This window comes from Rhinopithecus roxellana, chromosome 10 (assembly GCF_007565055.1).
Source record: "Rhinopithecus roxellana isolate Shanxi Qingling chromosome 10, ASM756505v1, whole genome shotgun sequence".
Taxonomy (NCBI): domain Eukaryota; kingdom Metazoa; phylum Chordata; class Mammalia; order Primates; family Cercopithecidae; genus Rhinopithecus; species Rhinopithecus roxellana.
Window position 1 is genome coordinate 83,745,344 of NC_044558.1, and position 27,817 is coordinate 83,773,160.

General features: G+C 50.8%; 1 protein-coding gene across 3 annotated transcripts; it reads left to right on the forward strand.

The window, feature by feature from the left end:
- Positions 1 to 321: 321 nt before the first annotated feature.
- On the forward strand, positions 322 to 21,202 carry HPD (4-hydroxyphenylpyruvate dioxygenase). Of its 3 annotated transcripts, none has more exons than XM_030938872.1 (15): positions 322 to 498; positions 606 to 632; positions 1,490 to 1,552; positions 1,850 to 1,954; positions 2,669 to 2,711; positions 2,881 to 2,963; positions 4,405 to 4,494; positions 10,009 to 10,112; positions 10,721 to 10,798; positions 12,582 to 12,744; positions 12,863 to 12,934; positions 16,215 to 16,337; positions 20,336 to 20,452; positions 20,543 to 20,649; positions 20,918 to 21,202. In XM_030938872.1, exons 1-15 carry the CDS (start codon positions 496 to 498, stop codon positions 20,922 to 20,924), a joined length of 1,185 nt encoding a protein of 394 aa, XP_030794732.1. In that variant the 5' UTR covers positions 322 to 495; the 3' UTR covers positions 20,925 to 21,202. The 3 variants fall into 3 exon arrangements, with proteins under 3 accessions (XP_030794732.1, XP_010366638.1, XP_010366639.1); XM_010368336.2 differs by having other exon boundaries at positions 20,922 to 21,202; XM_010368337.2 differs by lacking the exon at positions 20,918 to 21,202 and having other exon boundaries at positions 20,543 to 20,887.
- Positions 21,203 to 27,817: the final 6,615 nt, after the last annotated feature.

Consider the following 27,817-nt stretch of genomic DNA (forward strand, 5'->3'; position numbering starts at 1 on the left):
CTACCGTGCCTCTAACAGCTATGGAATACAGCGCTTTCATCCTGAATAGAAACCACATACTTGCTTTGCAAACAGGACTTCAGAGCCAGTCTCCAAATTCCCCCTCAATTTTCCTCTAGGCAAGAGTTCTGGAGCCACCACTGCACTCCAGCCGGCCTTGGCTTCTGAGCTTTGGATTCTGGGCGGTAATGGTCACGGTCCCAGCGTCCTGGAAAAGCTTGACCTTGGCTTCTGGCCCTGACTCTGCCTCCCACTGACTAGTGGACGTCACTCCCCCTTTCTGGGCCTGGCAACACCATCCTGTTCAATGAGGCTGCGGCTGGATCAGAGTCCCCCAGGCCTGGAACCTTCCAGGGCTAGGCTCAGCTCCCTACCCCATCCCCCAGTACACTAGGAGGCCTGGGCGGGACCTGCTTGGGGTTAAATACTCCAGCCCAGCACTTCCCAGGCCGCTAGTCCCAGTCTTCGCAGCAGGAGGTTTGACTAAGATCAATCATGGTAAGTGCCATGACTGTCTCCCCTTGTGTGGGACATCTTCAGTAACATCTCCAGAAGCACCTTGTGTTGGAGCCTACAAGTCTCACTGTCCTTCTCTTTCTCCTTAGACGACTTACAGTGACAAAGGGGCAAAGGTAAGCAGGGGAAATGTGGGAAATGTAGGGGGCTGGGTCTAGAAGGGGGTTGGAGTGCAGAGAGACTGGGGTTTTATCAACAGAAGAGGAAGGACTGGAGTGGATATGTGACATGCATGACTGCACACTCAGCTTTACCCCCGGGGCTCCCCCAGACTAAGCTGGACTCAACCTCACCCTCCTAACAAACTTGTATCCTGGCCAGGCATGGTGGCTCACGCCTATCATCCCAGTGCTTTGGGAAGCCAAGGCAGGTGAATATTTGAGGTCAGGAGGTCGAGACCAGCCTGGTCAACATGAGGAAACCCCTTCTCTACTAAAAATACAATAATATAGCCGGGCGTGGTAGCGCAACCCTGTAATCCCAGCTACTCGGGAGCCTGAGGTGGGGGGATCACTTGAACCTGAGGATCGCTTGAACCCAGGATGCGGAGGTTGCAGTGAGCCGAGATTGCACCACGGCACTCCAGTCCAGCCTGGGCAACAGAGCAAAACTTCATCTCAAAAACAAAAACAAAACTTGTACCCCTTCTTAAATGCCTGCCAATCTCTTAATCCCATCTGGAAGTTCTTTCTAAGGTCTAACTTAAATCCATATTGCTGCAACATAAGGCTATTTCCCTGTGTGAAACCATGGCAGGCCTCCTGAGGGGGCTTCCCCACCCAAGACCCCCAGGAGCTCAACTTCCACATGAGAAACCTCTTTTGAGGCTTGGCAAGGCTGCATGAGGTTCCGCTGCTCCTGAGTTCTGTGGTTGAGGCTGGGATAAGGAGGGTGGCTAGGGAACATTACTCCACCCTCACTTTTCTAGACTCACTTTCAGGGACTCAACCTCACCTCTTCTCTCCTTCTGCAGCCAGAGAGAGGCCGATTCCTCCACTTCCACTCTGTGACCTTCTGGGTTGGCAACGCCAAACAGGTAGAAGCCGGGGCAAGGTACTGGAGTGAGCAGAGAGGAGGGCAGAGGGCCACCTGACAAGGGCAGGCCTCCAGCAGGGTCTGTGATTGGCCCTTGGGAGGGAGGATCAGGCCAAGGGTGGGCCAGATGCTCTGAATCCTAATTACACCGGCTTGAAAGTTATCTGTCAGCAAAATGTGCAGGCAGCAGTCTTTATTCCCAGGAGGGTCTCTGCACCTGAGCCAGGGGCTCTCTTCCGGAAGTCCCCCAGGCTGGCCCCTTGACCCTCATGAACCCTGCTGCAACCCTGTGATTCAGGCCGCGTCATTCTACTGCAGCAAGATGGGCTTTGAACCTCTAGCCTACAGGGGCCTGGAGACCGGTTCCCGGGAGGTGGTCAGCCATGTAATCAAACAAGGGAAGGTGAGTTGCCACCCCCAGGACAGCCCCCAACCCCTGCCTGGCCAACATGGTGAAACTCCATCTCTACTAAAAATACGAAAATTAGCTGGGCATGATGGTGGCCACCTGTAATCCCAGCTACTCGGGAGGCTGAGGCAGGCAAATCGCTTGAACCCGGGAGGCGGAGCTTGCAGTGAGCCAACATCACGCCACTGCACTCCAGCCTGGGCGGCAGAGTGAGACTCCATCTCAAAAACAAAACCAATACCAAAAACAAACAAACAAAAAACCCCAACAACAACAGCAAAAAACATATAATTCAGCTCCCACCGACCCCTCTGCTGGCACCTTCGTACAGCCATGCAACAGGGTCCTTCCTAGTTTCATTTCCTCCTCAGCCCGGCCCGAGACTGACCCCACAGGTGCTCAGAAAACCTGGGATATCAGAGGAGGAATTTTAAGTAGTGCCCTGACCGATGGGGTCCCTGGAGTTCTCTCCCCAAGAGAGACCTGAGCTAGCAGCTCCTCTGAGGATCCGGAGGGGGTCTGGCATGGCTGTAAGCCCCATCCCTCAGGACCAGCGTGGGAAACTAAGGCAGAGAAGGAGCTAGAACCCAGGTCCAGGAGTCCTTTTGCTCCATCAGGGGTGTCTTGGGTCAGCAGGGAGGGGCTGATGGGTGCACCTCCCCATGCCCCCCGAACCACTAGCCACACCCCCTTCTCCTTGTGTCTTAGATTGTGTTTGTCCTCTCCTCAGCGCTCAACCCCTGGAACAAAGGTGAGGTGCCCGGGGAGGGTGGACGCGTGGCTCTGTGGGTGGGGTCCGGGTTCGGGGAGGGTGGACGCATGGCTCCATGGGTGGGCTCTGGGTTCAGGGCCTGGATGGAGACTGAAAGCCAGGTGAGGGGACCTAGACTGCAGTGCCATCCCCTCCCTGCCGGCCACAGAGATGGGCGATCACCTGGTGAAACACGGCGATGGAGTGAAGGACATCACGTTTGAGGTGGAAGATTGTGACTACATCGTGCAGGTGAGAACGCGCCTGGACACACTGGGAGACGAAGGCCTCCGTCTGCCATGGGGACCCCATCGGTCAGGGCTGGAAGGACACTGCTGCATCACAGTGACAAGCCTAGACGCTGGCGTGACACACACCTGGGCTCGGAGGGTGCCCTGTCCTCTCCTGTGTGTCCTCTCTCTCTCTCTGAGCCTCAGTTTCCACAGCTGCCAGATGGGGCTAACCACAGCTGGGTTGTCAAAGGAGGAAATTCTATCAGAATTACCATTTCCTTTTTTTTTTTTTTTTTTTTTTATGAGATGGAGTTTTGCTCTTGTTGCCCAGGCTGGAGTGCAATGGCGTGATCTCGGTTCACCGCAACCTCCGCCTCCCGGATTCAGGCAATTCTCCTGCCTCAGCCTCCTGAGTAGCTGGGATTACAGGCATGCGCCACCACGCCCAGCTAATTTTGTGTTTTTAGTAGAGACAGGATTTCTCCATGTTGGTCAGGCTGGTCATTTCCTTTTCTTTTTCTTTTTCTTTTTTTGCGTCAGAGTCTTGCTCTGTCACCCAGGCTGGAGAGCAGTGGTGCGATCTTGGCTCACTGCAACCTCCACCTCCTGGATTCAAATGATTTTCCTGCCTCAGCCTCCCCAGTAGCTGGGATTACAGGCGTGCGCCTCCACGCCCAGCTAATTTTTGTATTTTTAGTACAGATGGAGTTTCGCCATATTGGCCAGGCTGGTTTTGAACTCCTGACCTCAAGTGATCTGCCCACCTTGGCCTCCTAAAGTGCTAGGATTACAGGCTTGAGCCATTTTGCCTGGCCTCAGAATTACCATTTCTCGAGCACAACTCTAAACCAAACACTGTACCCAAGAGGCAGCCTAGAGATTCAGAGTGTGCATTCCAGAGCCAGGCTGTCCAGGTCTGAATCTTAGTTGTGTGACTTCAGGCAAGTGACTTAATGTCTCTGTGCTTCAACGTCCTCACCTAAAGAATGGAGATGATAATACTACTTTTGCATAACGTTGCTGTGAGGATGAGCAAGGTTAGAATCGAGAACAGAGCCTGGTGCATGATATAAGCACTGTCAGGCAGTACAGTTTTGCTAAGTAAATGCATGAATCATCTTCTTCTTATTCTCATCCAACCATTCTTTTACAGATGGTGAAACTGAGGACTAGAGAGGGGGAATGATCACAGGGGGAGTTAGCAGAGGCAGGACAGACACCCATCCCTACCTAGTTTGTCTCCCATAGCCCCAACTCTGGGCCTGGGCCTCAGTTTCCCTACTTGCCAAATGAGCATGAGTATTGGGGGTAATGAGTGAAGCTGGCTGGGGGTCCTACCTGGGGCTGGAGAAACTGGAGGGGCCTGCAGGACCACACAGAGGCCTCCTGGCAGGGGCAGCAGGCGAGGGTTCTGGAAGTCTCCTGCCCTCACCACTTCCCCAATCCCATCTTCTCTGCAGAAAGCACGGGAACGGGGCGCCAAAATCGTGCGGGAGCCCTGGGTAGAGCAAGACAAGTTTGGGAAGGTGAAGTTTGCTGTGCTGCAGACGGTGCGTTCCTTTGGTGCCCCCGCCCCTCCTGCTGTTGGCACCACTGAGATGCCAGGAGCCCCACAGCTGACTCCATCAAACCATCCCACCCATGGGCCTTGGAGCACAGACATTGTCCCTCAAGTCTGTCCCGCATAATGCCTGGCCCAGTGTACAGGGGCTGTAGGAGCCACCAGCCACTCCTCCCAGGCTTCTCTTCCTCCCAGGGCGGGAGGATGACAGCAAGGGGGTGAAGGCAGGGGCTCTGAAGAAGGCAAAAGGATGGGGTCTGAGGACATGCGTTCCCACATGAGCTGTGTGACGTTGGGCATATTACTGTACCTCTCTATGACTCTGTTTAAATGAGCAAGGACTGGAACTGGAACGCCTATGTGATCTGGGACATGCACTCAACTTTCCTGTGCCTCCGCAGGATCTTTTTTTGTTTTCCTCAAAAAAAATTTTTTTTTTTTTTTTAAAGATGGAGCCTTGCTCTGTCACCCAGGCTGGAGTGCAGTGGCGTGATCTCGGCTCACTGCAACCTCTGCCTCCCAGGTTCAAGCGATTCTCCTGCCTCAGCTTCCCAAGTAGCTGGGACCACAGGTGCATGCCACGGTACCCAGTTAATTTTTTCTTTTTTGTATTTTTAGTAGAGACAGGGTTTCACCGTGTTAGCCAGGATGGTCTCAATCTCCTGACCTGGTGATCTGCCCACCTCAGCCTCCCAAAGTGCTGGGATTACAGGCATGAACCACTGCGCCCGGCCTTTTTTTTTTTTCTCTCTCTCTTTTTTCAGACGGAGTCTCACTCTATTGCCTAGGTTGGAGTGCAGTCGCATGATCTCAGCTCACTGTACCCTCTGCCTCTTGGGCTCAAGTGATTCTCCTGTCTCAGCCTCCCGGGGATTACAGGTCTCTGCCACCACACCAGGCTAATTTTTGTGATTTTAGTAAACACAGGGTTTCGCCATGTTGTCCAGACTGGTCTCAAACTCTTGACTTCAAATGATCCTCCTGCCTCAGCCTCCCAAAGTGCTGGGATTACGGGCATGAGCCACCATGCCAGACTGTTTTCTTCAATTTTTTTTTTTTTTGAGACGGAGTCTCGCTCTGTCGCCCAGGCTGGAGTGCAGTGGCCGGATCTCAGCTCACTGCAAGCTCCGCCTCCCAGGTTCACGCCATTCTCCTGCCTCAGCCTCCCGAGTAGCTGGGACTACAGGCGCCCGCCACCTCGCCTGGCTAGTTTTTTGTATCTTTTAGTAGAGACGGAGTTTCACCGTGTTAGCCAGGATGGTCTCGATCTCCTGACCTCGTGATCCTCCCATCTTGGCCTCCCAAAGTGCTGGGATTACAGGCTTGAGCCACCGCGCCCGGCCTTTTTTTTTTTTTTTTTTTTTTTTTTTTTTTGAGACAGAGTCTCACTCTGTCGGGAGTGCAGTGTCACGATCTTGGCTCACTGCAAGCACCCACTGCCTTCAGGGTTCACGCCATTCTCCTGCATCTGCCTCCCGAGTAGCTGGGACTCCAGGTGCCCACCACCATGCCCGGCTAATTTTTTGTATTTTTAGTAGAGGTTTCACTGTGTTAGCCAGGATGGTCTCCATCTCCTGACCTCGTGATCCGCCCGCCTTGGCCTCCCAAAGTGCTGGGATTATAGGTGTGAGCCACCGTGCCCGGCCTCTTCAACTTTTATTATAGGTTCTGGGGTACATGTGCTGGATGTTCAGGTTTGTTACATAGGTAAACGTGTGCATGGTGGTTTGCTACACAGATCATCCCATCACCTAGGTATTAAGCCCAGTATCCATTAGCTACTCTTCTTGGTGTGCTCCCTCCCCGACCTCCTGCCTCTGACAGGCCTCAGTGTCTGTTGTTCCCATGATGTGTCCACGTTTTCTCATTGCTTAGCTCCCACTTCTAAGTGAGAACATGCAGTGTTTGGTTTTCTGTTCCTGTGTTAGTTTGCTGAGGATAACGGTTTCCAGCTCCATCCATGTCCCTGCAAAGGACATGATCTTGTTCCTTTTCATGGCTGCAAACCTCAGTATCTTCAGCTATGACTCCTTATAGGGTCATCGTAAGGATCCAAGGAGCCACCATGCCAGGCTGTTTTCGTCAATTTTTTTTTTCTTTTTTTTTTTTTTGTGCGCAGTGGCTCATGTCCATAATCCCAGCACTGTAGGAGGCTGAGGCAGGCGAATCTCTTGAGGTCAGGAGTTAGCCTGGCCAACATGGTGAAACTCCACCTCTACTAAAAAAAAATACAAAAATTAGCCAGCCGTGGTGGTATGCACCTGTAGTCCCAGTCACTTGGGAGGCTGAGGTGGGAGAATCGCTTGAACCCAGGAGGCAGAGGTTGCAGTGAGCCGAGATTGCACTGCTGCACTCCAGCCTGGGTAACAGAATAACACCCTGTCTCAAAAAAAAAAAAAAAAAAGGATCCAGTGAGGTCATTTGTGTATAGCACTTAGAATAGTGCCTAGCACATTAGACACTCAGCAAAGACGACCAATTCTGTTTAGCACCTGTGTTTCCTTTTTTTTTTTTTTTTTTTTTTGAGATGGACTCTCGCTCTGTTGCCCAGGCTAGAGTGCAGTGGTGCCATCTTGGCTCACTGCAAGCTCCACCTCCCGGGTGCATGCCATTCTCCTGCCTCAGCCTCCCAAGCAGCTGAGACTACAGGCGCCCGCCACCATGCCCGGATAATTTTTGTATTTGTAGTAGAGACGGGGTTTCACCGTGTTGGCCAGGATGGTCTCGATCTCCTGACCTTGTGATCTGCCTGCCTCGGCCTCCCAAAGTGCTGGGATTACAGGCGTGAGCCACCATGCCTGGCCAGCACCTGTGTTACTGTAATACAGAGACAATCATAGCTCTTACGTCCTCCAGATTAAATTCAACATAAAGGGCTGGGCACAGTGGCTCACACCTATAATCCCAGCAGTTTGGGAGGCTGAGGCAGGAGGATCACTTGAGGCCAGGAGTTCGAGACCAGCCTGGGCAAGATAGGGAGACCTATCTCTACAAAAATTAAAAATACAAATAACAAATAAATAGGCCAGGTGCAGTGGCTCACACTTGTAATCTCAGCAATTTGGGAGGCCAAGGCAGGAGGACTGCTTGAGCCCAGGAATTTGAGACCAGCCTGGACAACAAAGTGAGACCCCATCTCTACGAAAAAATTAAAAATTGGCCAGGCATGATGGAGCATGCCTGTGGTCCCAGCTACATGGGAGGCTGAGGTGGGAGGATTGCTTGAGTCCAGGAGATGCAGGCTGCAGTGAGCCATGATCATACCACTGCACTCCAGCCTGGTTGACAGTGAGACTCTGTCTCAAAAATAAATAAAATTTTTTTTAAAAGTTAAAAATTAAATTAAACATAAAAATGGTTAAAGTATGCCTGTAATCCCAGCACTTTGTGAGGCTGAGGCAGGTGGATCACCTGAGGTCAGGAGTTCGAGACCAGCCTGGCCAATGTGTCAAAACCCTGTCTCTACTTAGCTGGGCATGGCAGGTGCCTGTAATCCCAGCTACTTGGGAGGCTGAGGCAGAAGAATCACTTGAAGCCAGGAGACAGAGGTTGCAGTGAGCCAAGGTTGTGCCACTGTACTCCAGCCTGGGTGACAGAGCAAGACTCCGTCTCAAATAAATAAGTACATAAAAACAAAAAAGTTAAAAAATTAAACATAAAAATGGTTAGAGTGTGCCTGTAATCCCAGCACTTTGGGAGGCCAAGGTGAGTGGATCACTTGAGGTCAGGAGTTCAAGAACAGCCTGGCCAACATGATAAAACCCCGTCTTTAGTAAAACAACACTAAAAGTAGCCAGGCGTGGGGCTGGGCGCAGTGGCTCATGCCTGTAATCCCAGCACTTTGGGAGGCCGACGTGGGCAGATCACCTGAGGTTGGGAGTTCGAGACCAGCCTGACCAACATGGAGAAACCCCATCTCTACTAAAAATACAAAGTTAGCTGGACGTGGTGGCGCATGCCTGTAATCCCAGCTACTCAGGAGGCTGAGGCAGGATAATTGCTTGAACCCGGGAGGCGGAGGTTGTGGTAAGCCAAGATCGCACCATTGCACTCTAGCCTGGGCAACAAGAGCAGAACTCAGTCTAAAAAAAAAAAAAAAAAAAAAAACAATTAGCCAGGTGTGGTGGCGCATGCTTGTAGTCCCAGCTATTTGGAAGGCTGAGGCAGGAGAATCTCTTGAACCCAGGAGGAGGAGGCTGCAGTGAGCCAAGATCATGCCACTGCACTCCAGCCTGGGCAACAAGCAAGACTCTGTCTCAAAAAAAAAGGCTAGGTGCAGTGGCTCACACCTGTAATCCCAGCACTTTGGGAGGTTGAGGTGGGCCCGGCATGGTGGTGCACGCCTATAATCCCAGCTACTCAGGAGGCAGAGGCAGGAGTATCGCTTGAACCTGGGTGATGGAGGTTGCAGTGAGCCGAGATCATGCCAAGGCACTCCAGCCTGAGTGACAGAGCGAGACTCTGCCTTAAAAAAAAAAAAAGATGGCTAAAGTGGCTGACAGAGCTCTTCAGTATAATATTTTTGTTTTTTTTTGTTTTTCGAGACAGAGTCTCACTCTGTCGCCCAGGCTGGAGTGCAGTGGCACGATCTCTGCTCACTGCAAGCTCTGCCTCCCGGGTTCACACCATTCTCCTATCTCAGCCTCCTGAGTAACTGGGACTACAGGCACCCACCACCACGCCCGGCTAATTTTTTGTATTTTTAGTAGAGATGGGGTTTCATCATGTTTACCAGGATGATCTTGATCTCCTGACATCGTGATCCGCCGGCCTCCACCTCCCAAAGTGCTGGGATTACAGGCGCGAGCCACCGTGCCCGGCCACTCTTCAGTATAATTTAATCCAGTGCCCTCCTGCGTTCTTCATCTAGTTGACCTACTGAAATAAATGAAGTAGGTGCTTCATTGAGCACCTCCCCTGTGCCAGGCACTGAACTTGGTGCTGGGTACACCACGATGAGCAAAATAGTGTCCCTGCCCTCAAAGAAACGCTCAAACTAGTGACAGATTGCAGTTTATTTCAGAAAGGAGAAGTGACTTGCCCAAGATCACGCATCCGGTTAGGGTCAGATACGGGTTGGAACCCAGGGCTACGTAGCGCTATGAAATATGCTCTGTCGGCCGGGCGCGGTGGCTCAAGCCTGTAATCCCACCACTTTGGGAGGCCGAGACGGGCGGATCACGAGGTCAGGAGATCGAGACCATCCTGGCTGACACGGTGAAACCCCGTCTCTACTAAAAAAAAAAAAAAAAAAAAAAAAAAAAAAACTAGCCGGGCGAGGTGGTGGGCGCCTGTAGTCCCAGCTACTCGGGAGGCTGAGGCATGAGAATGGCGTAAACCTGGGAGGTGGAGCTTTCAGTGAGCTGAGATCCGGCCACTGCACTCCAGCCCGGGTGACAGAGCGAGACTCCGTCTCAAAAAAAAAAAATAAAAAAAGAAATGTGCCCTGTCCTCGGCGGGGATGGGTTCCCAGGGGCCGAGCCAGGCTGTTTTCCACTCGTAGTATGGGGACACCACACACACCCTGGTGGAGAAGATGAACTACACCGGCCAATTCTTGCCTGGATATGAGGCCCCAGCGTTCATGGACCCCCTACTTCCTAAACTGTGAGTGTCTCTCAGGGCAGAGGTGGGTGGAAAGCCCTGAGGTACTGTGAAAAGTAATGCCCCTTCCTCCATGTCCACTGTGCATGTGTGTTGGGGCAGAATGGAGCTGGCTAGGAAATTCCTGGAAGTCCTTGGGGGTGCTTGCAGAGGTGGCATAGAGGCTGAGACCATGGCCTCTGCAACCAAACTTTCCCGGGTTCAAATCCCAGCTCTGTTACTTCATAGCCATTTCACCCTGGGCAAGTCGCTTCATCTCTCTAGACCTCAGTTTCTTCATCTGTAAAATGGGGACCGTAATAGTATATGAGTTGACAAAATAAAATGTCCAGCCCATAGTAAATGCTACGTAAGTGTGAGACTGGGCGCGGTGGCTCACACGTATAATCCCAGCACTTTGGGAGTCTGAAGCAGGAGGTTCACTTGAGCTCCAGAGTTTTAGACCAACCTGGGCAACAAAAGAGTCTGTCTTTGTGTAGAGACTCCATCCCTACCAAAAAATAAAACTCCGAAAACAGAAGTGTGAGCTATTATTATTATTGAGGGGTCATGGAGAAGGGAGCAATCTGGGGGGTAGCCACCTTCTCACCCCCATTTTCTTCCCTTCCCAGGCCCAAATGCAGTCTCGAGATTATTGACCACATTGTGGGAAACCAGCCTGATCAGGAGATGGTGTCCGCCTCCGAATGGTGAGACCCTGGCCCTCTCCCTCTGCGTGAAGATGACGGGTCCCCATGGTGGACTGGCCCACTCCCTGGTCCTTGCAGTAAAGTGGAAAATACAACTGGATGCAGTGGCTCACAACTGTAATCCCAGCATTCTAGGAAGCCGAGGTGGGAGGAGCACTTGAGGTCAGGAGTTCAACACCAGCCTGACCAATATGGAGAAACCCCGTCTCTACTAAAAATACAAAAACTCGGTGGGCGAGGTGGCGGGCGCCTGTAATTCCAGTTACTCAAGAGGCTGAGGCAGGAGAATCGCTTGAACCCTGGAGGTAGAGGTTGGGCAACAAAGCGAAACTCCACCCTGAGCAACAGAGAAAGACTCTGTCTCCAAAAAATAAATGAATAAAATAAAATAGACCGGGCACAGTGGCTCATGCCTGTAATCCCAGCACTTTGGGAGGCAGAGGCAGGTGGATCACCTGAGGTCAGGAGTTCAAGACCAGCCTGACCAACATGGCGAAACCCCATCACTACTAAAAATACAAACATTAGCTGGATGTGGCGGTATGTGCCTTTAGTCCCAGCTACTTGGGAAGCTGAGACAGGAGAATTGCTTGAACCAGGGAGGTGGAGGTTGCAGTGAGCTGAGATTACACCACTGCACTCCAGCCTGGGTGACAGAGCGAGACTTTATCTAAACATAAATAATAGTACTAATAATAAAATAAAGTAAAATAAAATGAAAGTGGAAAATACAGCACAAAATGATGGGAGTTAGCCTGAGGCCACTGATGCATTTATTCACTATAAAACTGTCAACATGGAGACCAGTGGACTTGAGGCCCAAAGCAACCCACAGGCCCTCCCTCTGAGGAACCCTGGGGGCATCACAGTCCACGGAGGCTTGGAGGAAGACTGCCACAACCCAGAGGAAAAAGCAAGGGCCTTTTTCTCAAAACACTTTACTTCCATCTGTGGGAGCCTTGCCATCCTGTACGTATTTCGTTCCAAGACACTTCCACTTGAAAGAAAAATGTCGTCATAAAGGCACAAATCTAGGCTGGGTGTGGTGGCCCATATTTGGAATCATAGCATTTTGGAGGCCCAGGCAGGTGGATGGCTTGAACCCAGGAGTTCAAGACTAGCCTGGGCAACATAGTGAGACCCCATCTCTACAAAAAATACAGCTGGGCACAGTGGCTCATACCTGTAATCCCAGCACTTTGCGAGGCTGAGGCAGGTGGATCACCTGAGGTTAGGAGTTCGAGAGCAGCCTGACCAACACAGTGAAACCCTGTCTCTACTAAATACAAAGAATTAGTTGGGCATGGTGGTGCATGCCTGTAATCCCAGCTACTTGGGAGGCTGAGGCAGGAGAATCGCTTGGAACCAAGAGGTGGCAGTTGCAGCGAGCCAAGATTGCGTCACTGCATTCCAGCCTGGGTGACAAGAGCGAAACTCTGTCTCAAAAAACAAAAAATAAAAATACCCAAAAATTATCCAGGTGTGGTGGCACATGCCTGTAGTCCCAGCTACTTGGGAAGCTGAGGTGGGAGGAGCAATTGAGCCTGGAGGTTGAGGCTGTAGTGAGCCGAGATTTCACCACTGCACTCCAGCCTGGGCAACAGAGTAAGACTTTGTCTCGAGCAACAACAACAGAAAGATCTAAATCTCTGATGGATATGGTGGCAATGGCATCTCCTTTCTGGAGCCTGCTCAGGGACAGATTCTGGAAGGTGGAAATGGGGTGATGGAGGCCGTCCCTGGAGGCACTCAGAGCAGATGTGTCCCACCGCCCACCCTACAGGTACCTGAAAAACCTGCAGTTCCACCGCTTCTGGTCTGTGGATGACACGCAGGTGCACACAGAATATAGCTCTCTGCGATCCATTGTGGTGGCCAACTATGAAGAGTCCATCAAGATGCCCATCAATGAGCCAGCGCCTGGCAAGAAGAAGTCCCAGATCCAGGTGAGGCTGCCCCTGGCTGGGGGAAAGGGGAGCAGGGAAGAGGTCTGGGGGCTCTTGCAGGGTCAGGGATGTAGGTGACGGGGCAAATGACAGTGGTCTCCTTGTTTCCCTCCCCCAGGAATATGTGGACTACAACGGGGGCGCTGGGGTCCAGCACATCGCCCTCAACACCCAAGACATCATCACAGCGGTTAGAACCCCCTTCCCTGTCCAAATTCCTCTCTTATTCAGAGCCAGGGACAGTCTCTGCAAAATCGAGAGAGGAGTGGCGGCAGTCCTGGGCCCACTTCTCCGGGCTGGGAGACTGACAGATGCCCTCACTGCTTCCTGCAACTCATCGGCAGGCACAGCCCCACCCACCCCAGAGAGTTCAGTCTCCACAGAACCCCTGGGCTTTGGAGGTGGTAGGTGCCAGGGTATCAGGAAGCCTGGGTGATGGTCCCAGTTCTGCCAGTGGCTTGCTCTGTGTCTCTGGGAGATTCAGTGCTGTCTATGGACTTTAGTTGCCTTACCTCAAAAATGAGGAAATCAGGGCTGGGTACAGTGGCTCATGCCTATAATCCCAGCACTTTGGGAGGCCAAGGCAGGGGGATCACCTGAGGTCAGGAGTTTGAGACCAGCCTGGCCAACATGGTGAAACCCCGTCTCTACTAAAAATATATAAATTATGTGGGCGTGGTGGCGGGCGCCTGTAATCTCAGCTTCTCGAGAGGCTGAGGCAGGAGAATTGCTTGAACTTAGGAAGTAGAGGTTGCAGTGAGCCAAGGTCGCACCACTGCACCCCAGCCTGGGTGACAAGAGTGAAACTCCACTTCAGAAAGAAAAATAATAATAAATACAGGAAATTAGGACCGGGCACAGTGGCTCATGCCCGTAGTCCCAACTACACAGGAGGCCAAAGCAGAAGGATTGTTTGAGCCCAGAAGTTAGAGATCAGCCTGGCAAAATAATGGGACCCTGTCTCCGCAAAAAGTAAACAAAATTAACCAGGCTTGTGGCTCATGCCTGTAGTCCTAGCTACTTGGGAGGCTGAAGCAGGAAGATCCATTTAGCCAAGGATTTCAAGGCTGCAGAGAGCTATGATCGAGTCACTTTACTGCAGCCTAGGTGACAGAGAGTGAGGCCCTATCTTCCCCCAACCCCAAAAAAAGATTTTTTTTTTTTTAAAGAGGAAATTAGGGGGTTGGGCATGGTGGCTCATGCCTGTAATCCCAGCACTTTGGGAAGCCAAGGCAGGCAGATCACTTGAGGTCAGGAGTTCAAGACCAGCCTGGCCAACGGGGTAAAACCCCATCTCTACTAAAAATACAAGAATTAGCTGGTTGTGGTGGTGCATGCCTGTAATCCCAGCTACTTGGGAGGCTGAGGTGGGAAAATCACTTGAACCCAGGAGGTGGAGGTTGCAGTGAGCCAAGATCGTACCATTGCACTCCAGCCTGGCAACGCAGAGAGACTCCTTCTCAAAAAAAAAAAAAAAAAAAGGAGGAAATTAGGCTACAAGATTGATTTTGTCCTTTCAGCCAGATTAAATGTTCCGCATCTGTAGATCCAGACAGATGGAGCATGGGGAGGCTGGGTCCTACCCCTTCCTTAAGTGACACTATGGCAGAGTGGACAAGAGCCTGGGCTGTGCCAACTGAGTTCACTGCATGACCTTAGCAACTTCATTCGTTCATTCACTCAACAGATGTTTATTGAGCATCTACTATATGCCAGGCACTGTCTTAGGTACTTAGGATACATCCGCGAATAACAGTTTCTGCCCTTGTGGAGCAATAAACAAAATAAGTAAAATATAAATGCTAGATGGTAGAGAGCACCCAGGAAGAAAGTAAAGCAGGGAATTGGGCAGCAAGGGTGAAGGGCATAGCACATTTAAATTGGGGGGGTCAGGCACTTTGGGAGGCCAAGGTGGGAGGACTGCTTGAGCTCAGAAGTTCGAGACCAACCTGGGCAACACAGTAAGACCTCATCTTTACAAAAAATCAAAAAATTAGCCAGGTGTGGTGGTGCACACCTGTGGTTCTAGTTACTCAGAAGGCTGAAGTAAGAGGATTACCTGAGCCTGGGGAGGTTGAGGTTGCAGTGAGCTACGATCATGCCACTGCCCTCCAGCCTGGGTGACAGAACAAGATCCTGTCTCTCAAGTATATATACATATACATATATATATACACACACATACACATATATATATATATCTTTTTTTTTTTTGAGATGGAATCTTGCTCTGTCTTCCAGGCTGGAGTGCAGTGGCGTGATTTTGGCTCACTGCAAGCTCCTCCTTCTGGGTTCAAGCAATTCTCCTCCCTCAGCCTCCTGAGTAGCTGGGACTACAGGTGCATGACACCACGCCTGGATAACTTTTTTTTGTATTTGTATTTGTATTTTTTATTTTATTTATTGATTTATTTTTTGAGACGGAGTCTCACTCTGTCGCCCAGGCTGGAGTGCAGTGGCGCGATCTCGGCTCACCGCAAGCTCTGCCTCCTGGGTTCACGCCATTCTCCTGCCTCAGCCTCCTGAGTAGCTGGGACTACAGGCGCCCGCCACCACGCCGGACTTTTTTTTTTTTTTTTTTTTTTTTGTATTTTTAGTAGAGTTGGGGTTTCACTGTGTTAGCCCGATGGTCTCGATCTCCTAACCTCATGATTTGCCCATCTTGGCCTCCCAAAGTGCTGGGTTTACAGGCGTGAGCCAGCACGTCCGGCCTTCTTTTTTGTATTTTTAGTAGAGACAGGGTTTTACTATGTTGGTCAGGGTGGTCTCCAACTCCTGACCTCAAAGTAAACTGCCCGCCTCGGCTTCCGAAAATGCTGGGCTTACAGGCATGAGCCACCACACCTGGCCTAATAGATCCTTAATCTTTTGATGCCTCAGTTTCCCCAGCTATGAAATGAGAGAATAGTCCTCCAGCTGCCTCAAAAGATTGCTGCATGGACATAATGAGGGAATATGTAGAAAGTGCTCAGGCTGGGCGCAGTGGCTCACACCTATAATCCCACCACTTTGGGAGGCCGAGGTGGGTGGATCACGTGAGGTCAGGAGTTCGAGACACACCTGGCCAACATGGTGAAACCCCATCTCTACTAAAAACACATAGCTGAGAGTGATGGCGGGCACCTGTAATCCCAGCTACTCGGGAGGCAAGGGCAGGAGAATCGCTTGAACTCGGGAGGCAGAGGTTGCAGTGCGCTAAGATCATGCCACTGCACTCCAGCCTGGGCAACAGAGACTCCATCTCAAAAAAAAAAAAAGTGCTCGAGGCAGGCACATGGTGAGTGTTCTATAAATCTAGCAGTTGTTCTAATGGGGCCCATGACAGAAGAAAGGGGAAGAGGCCACACGGCATCCTGGCAGTTGAGGGGAGCTAGGACAGGGACCCGCCTCCTGATGACCCAGCACCTCCACCTGGCTAAGGGAGTTGAACTTGGAGGCCGAAGGCTGACCTCAACTTTGCTCCGAAACAGATTCGCCACTTGAGAGAGAGAGGCATGGAGTTCTTATCTGTTCCCTCCACGTACTACAAACAACTGCGGGAGAAGCTGAAGACGGCCAAGATCAAGGTGAAGGAGAACATTGATGTCCTGGAGGTGAGGCCCAGGCAGGATCCGCAGCCTTATGGGGAGTACGACCCCTGTGCTCCATCTTTTCAGAAATATCGTCTCAGCCTGGAGGGGAGCCCAGACCAAGTCCCTGCGGGCAAGGGACATTTATTCTGGGGCCTATGTGGAAGGAGACAGATGACAAACAAATAAACAATAAAAGCACTGTCAGAGATAGCCAGTGCAGGAAGTTCAAACAGACGGCCTGGGGCTACTTTACAGAGAGTAGTCAGGGAGGGCCTCTCTGAGAAGGTGACATTTGAGTGAAGTCTAGATCATGAGCGGGAGCTGACCATGTAAACAGCGGGAAGAAGGACATTCATTCCTGGCCGAGGCATCAGCAAGGGCCGAGGTAGGAGCAAGCCCCGAGCGTCTGAGGAACAGAAAGAACAGGCTAGAGTGGATGAGGTTGTTTTGAGTGGTGACTTAGGTCAGACAGGTAAGCAAGAGCAAGTTCCTCATGTGAGCTGTTATTCAGGAGTCTGGATTTTGTTCTTTTGTGGCCAGAAACCACTGGAGGGTTTTTTGGTTTGGTTTTAGTAGTGTTATTGACATATGTCACGTAACATGCCATATTTTTAAGGTGTACAATTCTATGATTTTTAGCTATTTGCTATGTTGTGCAACTATCATCAAAATCCATTTTAGGACTGGGTGTGGCGGTTCATGCTTGTAATCCCAGTACTTTGGGAGGCTGAGGCGGGCGGATCACGAGGTCAGGAGTTCAAGACCAGCCTGACCAACATGGTGAAACCCTGTCTCTACTAAAAATACAAAAATTAGCCAGGCATGGTGGCACGCACCTGTAATCCCAGCTACTCAGGAGGCTGAGGCAGGAGAGTTGCTTGAACCCGGGAGGTGGAGGTTACAGTGAACTGAGATCATGCCACTGCACTCCAGTCTGGGTGACAGAGCGAGACTCCATCGCAAAGAAAAAAAAAAAAAAAAGATCCACTATAGGACTGGGTGTGGTCATTCATGCCTGTAATCCCAGCACTTTGGGAGGCCAAGGCAGGTGGATCACTTGAGGTCAGGAGTTTGAGACCAGCCTGGTCAATATGGCGAAACCCAGGTGTCTACAAAAAGAAAAAAAAATTAGCTGGGCGTGGTGATCTGTGTCTGTGGTCCCAGCTACAGGGGAGGCTGAAGTGGGGGAATCACTTCAACCCAGGAGGTAAAGGCTACAGTGAGCCATGATCAGGCCATTGCACTCCAGCCTGGGCGATACCCTGTCTAAAAGAAAAACAAAAACAGTTAGGCCAGACACAGTGGCTCACATCTATAATCCCAGCATTTTCAGAGGTTGAGGTGAGAGGATTGCTTGAGGCTAGGAGTTTAAGACCAGCCTGAGCAACATAGGGAGACCCTGTCTCTACAAAAAAACAGTTTTAAAAAATTAGCTAGGCATGGTGGTTCGTGCCTGTAGTCCCAGCTACTCAGGAGGCTGGGGTGAAAGAATCACTTGAGGCCAGGAGGTCAAAGCTGCAGTGAGCCATGATCAGGCTACTGCATTCCAGCCTGGGCAAAAAATCAATTTTAGAACATTTTTGTCACCCCAGAAGAAACCTTGAGCCTCTCAGCCAGCACCTCCCAACCCTTCTGTTCCCTTCCCCTCTCCCACCCTAGCCCTAGGCATCGTTAATCTACCTTCAGTCTCTATAGATTTGCCTATTCTGGACATTTCATTAAAAGAAATCACAAAGGTTGGGTGTGATGGCTCACGCCTGTAATCCCAGCACTTTGGGAGGCCGAGGCGGGCAGATCATGAGGTCAGGAGTTCAAGACCAGCCTGGCCAACACGGTGAAACTCTGTCTCTACTAAAAATACGAAAATGAGCCGGGAGTGGTAGCAGGCACCTGTAATCCCAGCTACTGGGGAGCCTGAGGCAGGAGAATTGCTTGAACCCAGGGAGGGAGAGGTTGCAGTGAGCCAAGATCACGCCATTGCACTGCAGCCTGGGCGACAGAGCGAAATTCCGTCTCGAAAAAAAAAAAAAAAAGGAATCACAAAATAGGCCTGTTGTGAACAGCTTCTTTCCCATAGCATGTGTTCAAGGTTCATCTGCATTGGGGTGTGTGTCAGTGCTTCGTTCCTTTTTGTGGCTGAAAAATATCCCATTGTATAGATAGACCACACATTGTTTATGTATTCCTCGTCGATAGATATTTGGGTTGTTTCCACTTTTGGGGTGTTATACATAATGCTACTGTGAACATCTGTGAACAAGGCTCTGTATGGACATGTTTTCAATGCACTTTGGTATATACCTAGAAGTAGCTAGGTCACATGGTAATTCCTTGTTCCCTTTTGTTTGTTTAGAGACAGAGTCTTTTTTTTTTTTTTTTTTTTTGAGGCAGAGTCTCGCTCTGTCGCCCGGGCTGGAGTGCAGTGGCCGGATCTCAGCTCACTGCAAGCTCCGCCTCCTGGATTTACGCCATTCTCCTGCCTCAGCCTCCTGAGTAGCTGGGACTACAGGCGCCCGCCACCTCGCCCGGCTAGTTTTTTGTATCTTTTAGTAGAGACGGGGTTTCACCGTGTTAGCCAGGATGGTCTCGATCTCCTGACCTTGTGATCCGCCCGTCTCGGCCTCCCAAAGTGCTGGGATTACAGGCTTGAGCCACCGCGCCCGGTAGAGACAGAGTCTTGCTTTGTTTCCCAGGCTGGGGTGCAGTGGCGCAATCTTGGCTCACTGTAATCTCCAGCCTCCTGGGTTCAAGCAATTCTCCTGCCTCAGCCTCCCTAGTAGCTGGGATTATAGGCGCCCGCCACCACGCCCAGCTAATTTTTTTTTTTTTTTTTTGAGACAGAGTCTTGCTCTGTTTCCCAGGCTGGAGTACAGTGGGTGATCTTGGCTCACTGTAACCTCCACCTCCCGGGTTCAAGCGATTCTCCTGCCTCAACCTCCTAAGTAACTGAGATCACAGACATGTGCCACCATGCCCAGCTAATTTTTTTTTGTATTTTTAGTAGAGACAGGGTTTCATCATGTTGACCAGGCTGGTCTTGAACTCCTGACCTCGGGTGATTCACTCGCCTCAGCCTCCCATAGTGTTGGGATTACAGGCGTGAGCCACCTTGCCCAGGCTAATTTTTGTATTTTTTTTTTTTTTTGTAGAGACTGGGTTTCCCCATGTTGGCCAGACTGGTCTCAAACTGAGCTCAGGTGATCCACCTGCCTCAGCCTCCCAAAGTGCTGTGATTACAGGCATGAGCCACCATGCCCGGCCACCCTTTTTTTTTTTTAATCTGTATTTTAAGGAAGCAACACTGTATGTTTAACTTTCTGAGAAGTTACCAGACTGTTTTCCAAAGTGGTTGCACCATTTTACAGTCCCACCAGCAGTACATGAGGGTTCCGATTTCCACTGGAGGATTTTAAACAGGGGAATGACATGATCCGATTTTTAAAAGACCCCTCAGCCGGTCATGGTGGCTCACGCCTGTAGTCCCAACACTTTGGGAGGCCGAGGTGGGTGGATCACCTGAGGTCAGGAGTTTGAGACCAACCTGACCAATATGGTGAAACCCCGTCTTACAAAAAATACAAAAATTAGCCGGCCATGGTAGCCTGCGCCTGTAGTCCCAGCTACTCGGGAGGCTGAGACAGGCGAATCGCTTGAACCAAGGAGGTGGAGGTTTCAGTGACCTGAGATTGCGCCACTGCACTCCAGCCTGGGTAACAGAGCAAGGCTCCGTCTGAAAAAAAAAAAGGGGGGGTCCCGATAATGTCTGCGGGGAGGGTGGATTGTAAGGATACAAGATTAGAAGCAGGCAGCAGTCTTGAATGGTGCCTTAGACAGGAACTGTAGTAGGGGAATGGTAATAGGACAGTTTGGGGATATATTTGGAGGTGGCTGGAACTGCCAGAAAAAGAGGTCATTTCCAGACTTTTGGGGTACAGGAGCCCCTGAGGACTTTCCAAGGATCTCACCGTGCCAGGACAGAGACCTGCCTCCCCTAGCAGAGACCCCTGTCTCCCGCCTAGGAGCTGAAAATCCTGGTGGACTACGACGAGAAAGGCTACCTCCTGCAGATCTTCACCAAACCGGTGCAGGACCGGCCCACGCTCTTCCTGGAAGTCATCCAGCGCCACAACCACCAGGTACCGCTTGTCTCCGGCAGGCCCGAGGGGACAGGCAGCTAGCACACTCGGTTTTCTGGGTCCCTGGCTCATTTCTCTTTCTCGCCCCAGGGTTTTGGAGCCGGCAACTTCAACTCACTTTTCAAGGCTTTCGAAGAGGAGCAGAACCTGCGGGGCAACCTCACCGACTTGGAGACCAATGGGGTGGTGCCCGGCATGTAAGCCCCGCCCACCGCCCTCCCCACGGAGTCCCCGCCCACCCCACGGAGTCCCCGCCCACCCGCAGACACGGCCACGCCCTCTGATTCTGGAACTCGCCCAACTTCCCTACTGGCTGCTCCCCTTGGGTCCCGCCCACCAGTAGACTGGCCCCCAAGGCTCCGCCCACCATGACCACACCCCTCGGCGGGCAGTCCTCTACTCCAGCCCTCCCGATTAAAGCATGCCCCGGTCCAATGCGGTGTCTGTGTTTATGTTGCGCGTAAGGCAGTAGTGCCTCATGGCAGCCCAGGGAAGGCCAGGGCGGCCGCCAGCGCAGCGGGACCGAGGAGCCGCGGGTGCCAGCGCTTTGCCAAGAGGGATCGCACTGAGAGGGGAATTCCGGAACCAGGGAAGGAAGGGGACTTGCACCCTGGAGGGAAAGACGGATGACATTGCTTTTGTAGAGAGGTAAACGCAATTCATAAAATAAAGTAAGCGATGAGCGGGGCGTGGTGGCTCACACCTATAATTTCAGTGTTTTGGGAGACCATAGTGGGAGGATCGCTTGAGGCCAGGAGTTCGAGCCCAGCCCGGTAACATAGCAAGACCCCGCCCCTCCCCCCTCCCCCCCCCCCGCCGTGTACACGAATAAAAAATAAAAATTAGCTGGACGTGGTGGCGCGCATCTGTGATCCCAGCTACTCAGGAGGCTGAGGTGGGAGGATTGATTGATGGACAGAGGTCGAGCCTGCAGTGAGCCCTGACCATGACACTGCACTCCAGCCTGGACAAGAGTGAGACCCTGTCTCAAAAAAAAAAAGGCAGTTTATGAGATTATATGGAGGTGAAGATCACAGGGGAGGTAATTTTGATCAAGGGAAGACCTCTCCTAGAAGGTGACATTTGGGAGCCAGCCATGGGACCATGCTCGGGAAGAGAATTCCAGGAAGAGTAAACAGGAAAAGGCCCTGAGGTGGGGTCAGAGTTTTTCAACTTTTTTTTTTTTTTTTTTGAGACAGAGAGTCTTGCTCTGTCCCCCAGGCTCGAGTGCAGTGGCCCGATCTCAGCTCACTGCGAGCTCCGCCTCCAGCATTCACGCCATTCTCCTGCCTCAGCCTCCCGAGTAGCTGGAGCTACAGGCGCCCGCCACCACACCCAGCTAATTTTTTGTATTTTTAGGAGAGATGGGGTTTCACCTCGTTAGCCAGAATGGTCTCCATCTCCTGACCTCGTGATCTGCCTGTCTCGGCCTCCCAAAGTGCTGGGATTACAGGCGTGAGCCACCGCGCCGGGCCGATATCTCTAAAGATGAACTGTCTTCAGTTTTGCTACCCAGAGCCCAAACCTCTGAACACAGGAAAGGGGAGAGTGTTGGACAAGGGACTCTAGGGGCAGCATCCCTGCTCAGCAACTGTAGGACATGGTCCCTTGGTTCCTGGTCTCAGAGATAAAGCAGGTAGAAGGGGTCTGGGATCCCAGTCCCTCCCCTCAGCAGGGCAGTGCCCATGGCCCACCCATGCAGCTGCACTGCTCCAGCCTTGCCCACAGTGAGGACTTTTTTTGAAAAGGGGCTTGTTCATACTCACACAAGTGTGAGTGATCCTTGCAAAAGAATGAGGTAGGTGGGTCCTAAAACCCTAGGAAGGAAATTCTTTCTTCAAAACCAGGAAAGAGTTGGTAGGGGGCAAATTTGGACCTTTTTTCTTTTCCTTTTTCTTTCTTTTTTTTTTTTTTTTTTTGAGACAGAGTCTTACTCCAGTGCTCAGGCTGGAGTGCAGTGGTGTGATCTCGGCTCACTGCAACCTCCACCTCCTGGGCTCAGGTGATCCTCCTACCTCAGCCTCCCAAGTAGCTGGGACTACAGGCATGCACCACCATGCCCAGCTAATTTTGTTTCTATTTTTCAGGAGATGGGATCTCACTATGTTGGCCAGGCTGGTCTTGAACTCCTGATCTCAGGTGATCCGCCCATCTCAGTCTCCCAAAGTGCTGGGATTATAGGCGTGAGCCACTGTGCCTGGCCTCTTTCTGCTTCTAAAGCTTGAGAACCCTCCGTGAGGATAAGTCAACTCAGAACTAGGAGGCAGCAGAGCTCAAAAGAAGAAAAAAAATACTCTGAGTTGGTATAATGGTGGGAGTTGGGAATTTTTTTCAGATTATAGAAGAAATCAGGATTTCTGGGATCATGAACTTCAGAAACAAAGAGATCAGAGAGAATCCAAAGGATTCTGTGCAAAAAAAATACTCCCCCTCTATTCTCCCGTGACTTATGTGAAGAAGGGAAATTGTATAACCCAGAAGGATGCAAACTAGTGGCTTACAGACCAAATGTAGCTCATAGACCTACTTCATTTTGCCTGCATGGTTTCAAACAAATTTGAGTCAACATTTTAGAAAGTTGGGCACATATGGCCAGGTGCGGTGGCTCACGCCTGTAATCCCAGCACTTTGGGAGGCTAAGGCAGGTGGATCACTTGAGGTCAGGAGTTAGAGACCCGCCTGCCCAACAGGGTGAAACCTCGCCTCTACTAAAAATACAAAAATTAGCCAGGCATGGAGGCAGTTGCCTGTAATCCCAGCTACTCAGGAGGCTGAGGCAGGAGAATCCCTTGAACCTGGGAGGTGGAGCTAGCAGTGAGCCGAGATCACGCCTCTGCACTCTAGCCTGGGTGGCAGAGTAAGACTCCATCTCAAAAAAAAAAAAAAAATATTGGGAGGTCGAGGTGGGCGGATCACCTGAGGTTGGGAGTTCGAGACCAGCCTGGTCAACATGGTGAAACACTGTCTCTACTAAAAATACAAAATTAGCTGGACCTGTTGCTGTGCACCTGTAATCCCAGCAACTCGGGGGGCTGAGGCAAGAGAATCACTTGAACCCAGGAGGCAGAGGTTGCAGTGAGATTGCACCACTGCACTCCAGTCTGGGCAAAAACAGCAAAACTCTATCTCATAAATAAATAAATAAATAAATAAAGCATGCAGAGCAGACACCCATTAGCTGAGCACATACTAGAGAGCCCGACTGCCTGAGTTAACCTCTCAGATAGCCACTTGATAGCTGTGTGACCTATGGCAAGCTACTTGACCTCTCAGTGCTTCAGTTTCCTATGTTAAGTGGGAATTATAATAATACCCTCCTTCCAGCCCTGTTGTGAGTTTAGTATCAAAGATGTTTAAAACAGAGGCTGGCACAAAGTCAATGCTATGTGAATATTCATATTTTTGGGGGGAGTGGTTCTTGCCCACAAGGGAACCCAAGTCTGCCTGGGACCTTGCTCTGTCTGAGGTCTCTGTCACTGAGGCTGGAGAGCAGTGGCATGATCACAGCTCACTGCAGCCTTGACCTCGCCAGCTTCAGCGATCCTCCTACCTCAGCCTCCCTAATAGCTGGGACCATAGTCATATGCCACCATGCCTGGCTAATTTTTGTATTTTTAGTAGAGACAGGGTTTCTCCATGTTTCCCAGGCTGGCCTCAAACTCCTGGCCACAAGTGATCCTTTCTCCTGCCTCAGCCTCCTGAGAAGCTGGAGAGGGGCTCCCATTTTGGCCCCAACAATAGAGCCAATGAAGAAAGGACTTACCTCTTGGTATTGAGGAGCAGAGGAAGAGGTGGATGGATTTGAGGAATAAGGAAGAAGCATCAGATTTGGTAGGTAAGGGAGGGAAAGGAAAGGTTTAAATCCAGGATCCCTGGCCTTTGAGCTTAGGTGATCAGTGGCAGGCAGCGGTGGGTGGAGGCAGAGAACAGAAGTGTTGTTGACCAAGGTAGAAAATATGACAGGAGGCCGGGCGCGGTGGCTCAAGCCTGTAATCCCAGCACTCTGGGAGGCCGAGACGGGCGGATCACAAGGTCAGGAGATCGAGACCATCCTGGCTAACACGGTGAAACCCCGTCTCTACTAAAAAAAAATACAAAAAATTAGCCGAGCGAGGTGGCGGGCGCCTGTAGTCCCAGCTACTCAGGAGGCGGAGGCAGGAGAATGGCGTAAACCCGGGAGGCGGAGCTTGCAGTGAGCTGAGATGCGGCCACTGCACTCCAGCCTGGGCGAGAGTGAAACTCCGTCTCAAAAAAAAAAAAAAAAAAAAAAGAAAATATGACAGGAGAGCAAGTTCAAGAGAGAAGATGAAGACAGGTGCAGTGGCTCACACCTATAATCCTGGCACTTTGGGAGGCCAAGGCCAGAGGATTGCTTGAGCCCAGGAGTTCAAGACCAGCTTGGGAAACATAGTGAGACACCATTTCTATAAAAATTTAAAAATTGGCCGGATACAGGTGGCTCACGCCTGTAATCCCAGCACTTTGAAAGGCCGAGGCGGGCAGATCACTTCAGGTTAGGAGTTTGAGACCAGCCTGGCTGACATGGTGAAACCCCGTCTCTACTAAAAATACAAACATTAGCCGGGTGTGGTGGCATTTGCCTGTAATCCCAGCTACTCAGGAGACTGAGGCAAGAGAATAGCTTGAACCCAGGAGGCAGAGGTTGCTGTAACCGAGAACCCGCCACTGCACTCCAGCCTGGGCGACAGAGCGAGACTCTGTCTCATAAAATAAAATAAAATAATTAAAATAAAATAAAATAAAAGATAGGGTTTCATCTCTTCTAATAATAAAAAACTAGCTGGATATGGTGGCACACAGCTGTAGTCCCAGCTACTCACAAGGCTGAGGCATGAGAATCCCTTGAACCTGGGAAGCAGAGGTTGCAGTGAGCCGAAACCATGCCATTGCATTCCAGCCTGGGCAACAGAGAGAGACTCTGTCTCAAAAAAAATTTAAAAAGGCCAGGCGTGGTGGCTCATGTCTAGAATCCCAGCACTTTGGGAGGCCGAGGCGGGCAGATCACTTGAGGTCAGGAGTTGCAGACCAGCCTGGCCAGCATGGTGAAACCCCATCTCTACTAAAAATACAAAAAATTTAGCCGGGCATGGTGGTGCATGTCTATAGTCCCAGCTACCTGAGAGGCTGAGGTGGGAGAATGGCTTGAACCCAGGAGGCAGAGGTTGCAGTGAGCCAAGATTGCACCACTGCACTCCAGCCTGGGCGACACAGCAAGACTCTGTCTCAAAAAAAAAAAAAGAAAAGAAAAAAGAAAAAGACCAGGCGCAGTGGCTCATGCCTGTAATCCCAGCACTTTGGGAAGCAGAGGCGGGCAGATCCCCTGAGGTCAGGAGTTCAAGACCAGCATGATCAACATGGAGAAATCCCATCTCCACTAAAAATACAAAATTAGCCGGGTGTGGTGGCACATGCCTGTAATCCCAGTAATCCCTACTCGGGAGGCTGAGGCAGGAGAATCGCTTGAACCCGGTAGGCGGAGGTTGCAGTGAGCCAAGATCGTGCCATTGCACTCCAGCCTGGGCAACAGGAGCAAAACTCTGTATCAAGAAAAAAAAGAAAAGAAAATAATTTTTATTTTTTTTTTGAGACGGAGTCTTACTCTGTTGCCCAGGCTGGAGCGCAGTGGCCGGATCTCAGCTCACTGCAAGCTCCGCCTCCCAGGTTTACGCCATTCTCCTGTCTCAGCCTCCTGAGTAGCTGGGATTATAGGGGCCTGCCACCTCGCCCAGCTAGTTTTTTTTTTTTTTTTTTTGTATTTTTTAGTAGAGACAGGGTTTCACCGTGTTAGTCAGGATGGTCTGGATCTCCTGACCTCGTGATCTGCCCATCTCGGCCTCCCAAAGTGCTGGGATTACAGGCTTGAGCCACTGCGCCCGGCCAAGAAATTTTTAAAATTAGCTGGCATGGTAAAATGTGCCTATCTTCCCTGATACTTAGGAGGTTGAAGTGGGGGGATCACTTGAACTCAGCAGATCGAGGCTGCAGTAAACTATGATCATGCCACCGCACTCCAGACTGGGTGACAGAACTAGACCTTGTCTCTAAAATAAATAATAAAATTGTATATTCCTCCAACTACATCCCGCCCCTTCTCTTAGCTTTTTTCTCCTTCCTATAGCATTTACTTTTCACATTTGTCTGGCTTGCCCTCAAGAACAGTGTTTCCTTCATTCCTATCCCCAAGCCTAGAGGAGTGCCTGGCACATACAAGGTACTCAATAAATATTGGTTGATTGAATTAATGGCCAGACGCTTCCTTATCTTTGCTGGCTCAGCCCAGACCTCAGCCCTCTATTCCCATGAATCAACTTACGGGAGTGTCCACCTGTCTGGATGCACAATTCCTAAAAGCAGCCCACCATGAATGGACAATTTACCCTCCCTTCCTTTCGTTGATACCACAAATGAGGCTGCAAAGAACACTCTTGTTCATATTGTTGCCCACTGTATCTGTCAGGCTCAATTCCTCACAGTGGAACACTGAAGCCAAGACTTTGGGTGCACTTGATCATTTTGAGGTGGGGTCTCACTCTGTCGCCCAAGCTGGAGTGCAGTGGCATGATCTCGGCTCACTGCAACCTCCGCCTCCTGGGTTCAAGCGATCCTCCCACCTCAGCCTCCCAAGTAGCTGGGATTACAGGCGTACACCACCACACCTGGCTAATTTTTGTATTTTTAGTAGAGATGGGGTTTTACCATGCTGGTTAGGCTGGCTCGAACTCCTGGCCTCAGGTGATCTGCCACCTAGGCCTCCCAAAGTGCTGTGATCACAGGTGTGAGCCACCATGCTGGTCCTGTGCATTTTAAACAATGATTGCTAATAGGTACTTTCCCTCCTAAAAGTTGCAGCGATTTTTGGCTTCCACTAACGATGCATGAGAGTTCCCCTGCCTACTGCTCCCCCAAACTGGGTTTCCTCCACCTTCTAATATTTGCCAAACGGAAAGGGGGAAATGGTATCATGGGATAATTCACACTTCTCTAGTAAAAAGTGAGGTACAGCGTCTTCTCAGGCATATTGCTTTTTGCTATGGTTTTACATCTTTCCTTCTTGGAGACATTTACTATGGATGCCAACTACAAGCCCTTTGTCGCCCCTCTACGGGGTCAGGCAGAGCTGAGACTGGGGCACAGCATCTCTGAAATGCCGTGAGTACAGGATAGATTTAATTCTTCTCAACTTGTACCATTTTGTCAGCCCTTTTTCCTCCCTCAAATGCAGACGTGGGGGCGGGGGGCTCTCCTTAAGTGTTAAACATTTCTGAGGAACCACCTATGTTCTTCTAGTGATAGTAAAAGGATACCTGATCCTATTTCCTTCATTGCAGACCTCATGAGTCAAAA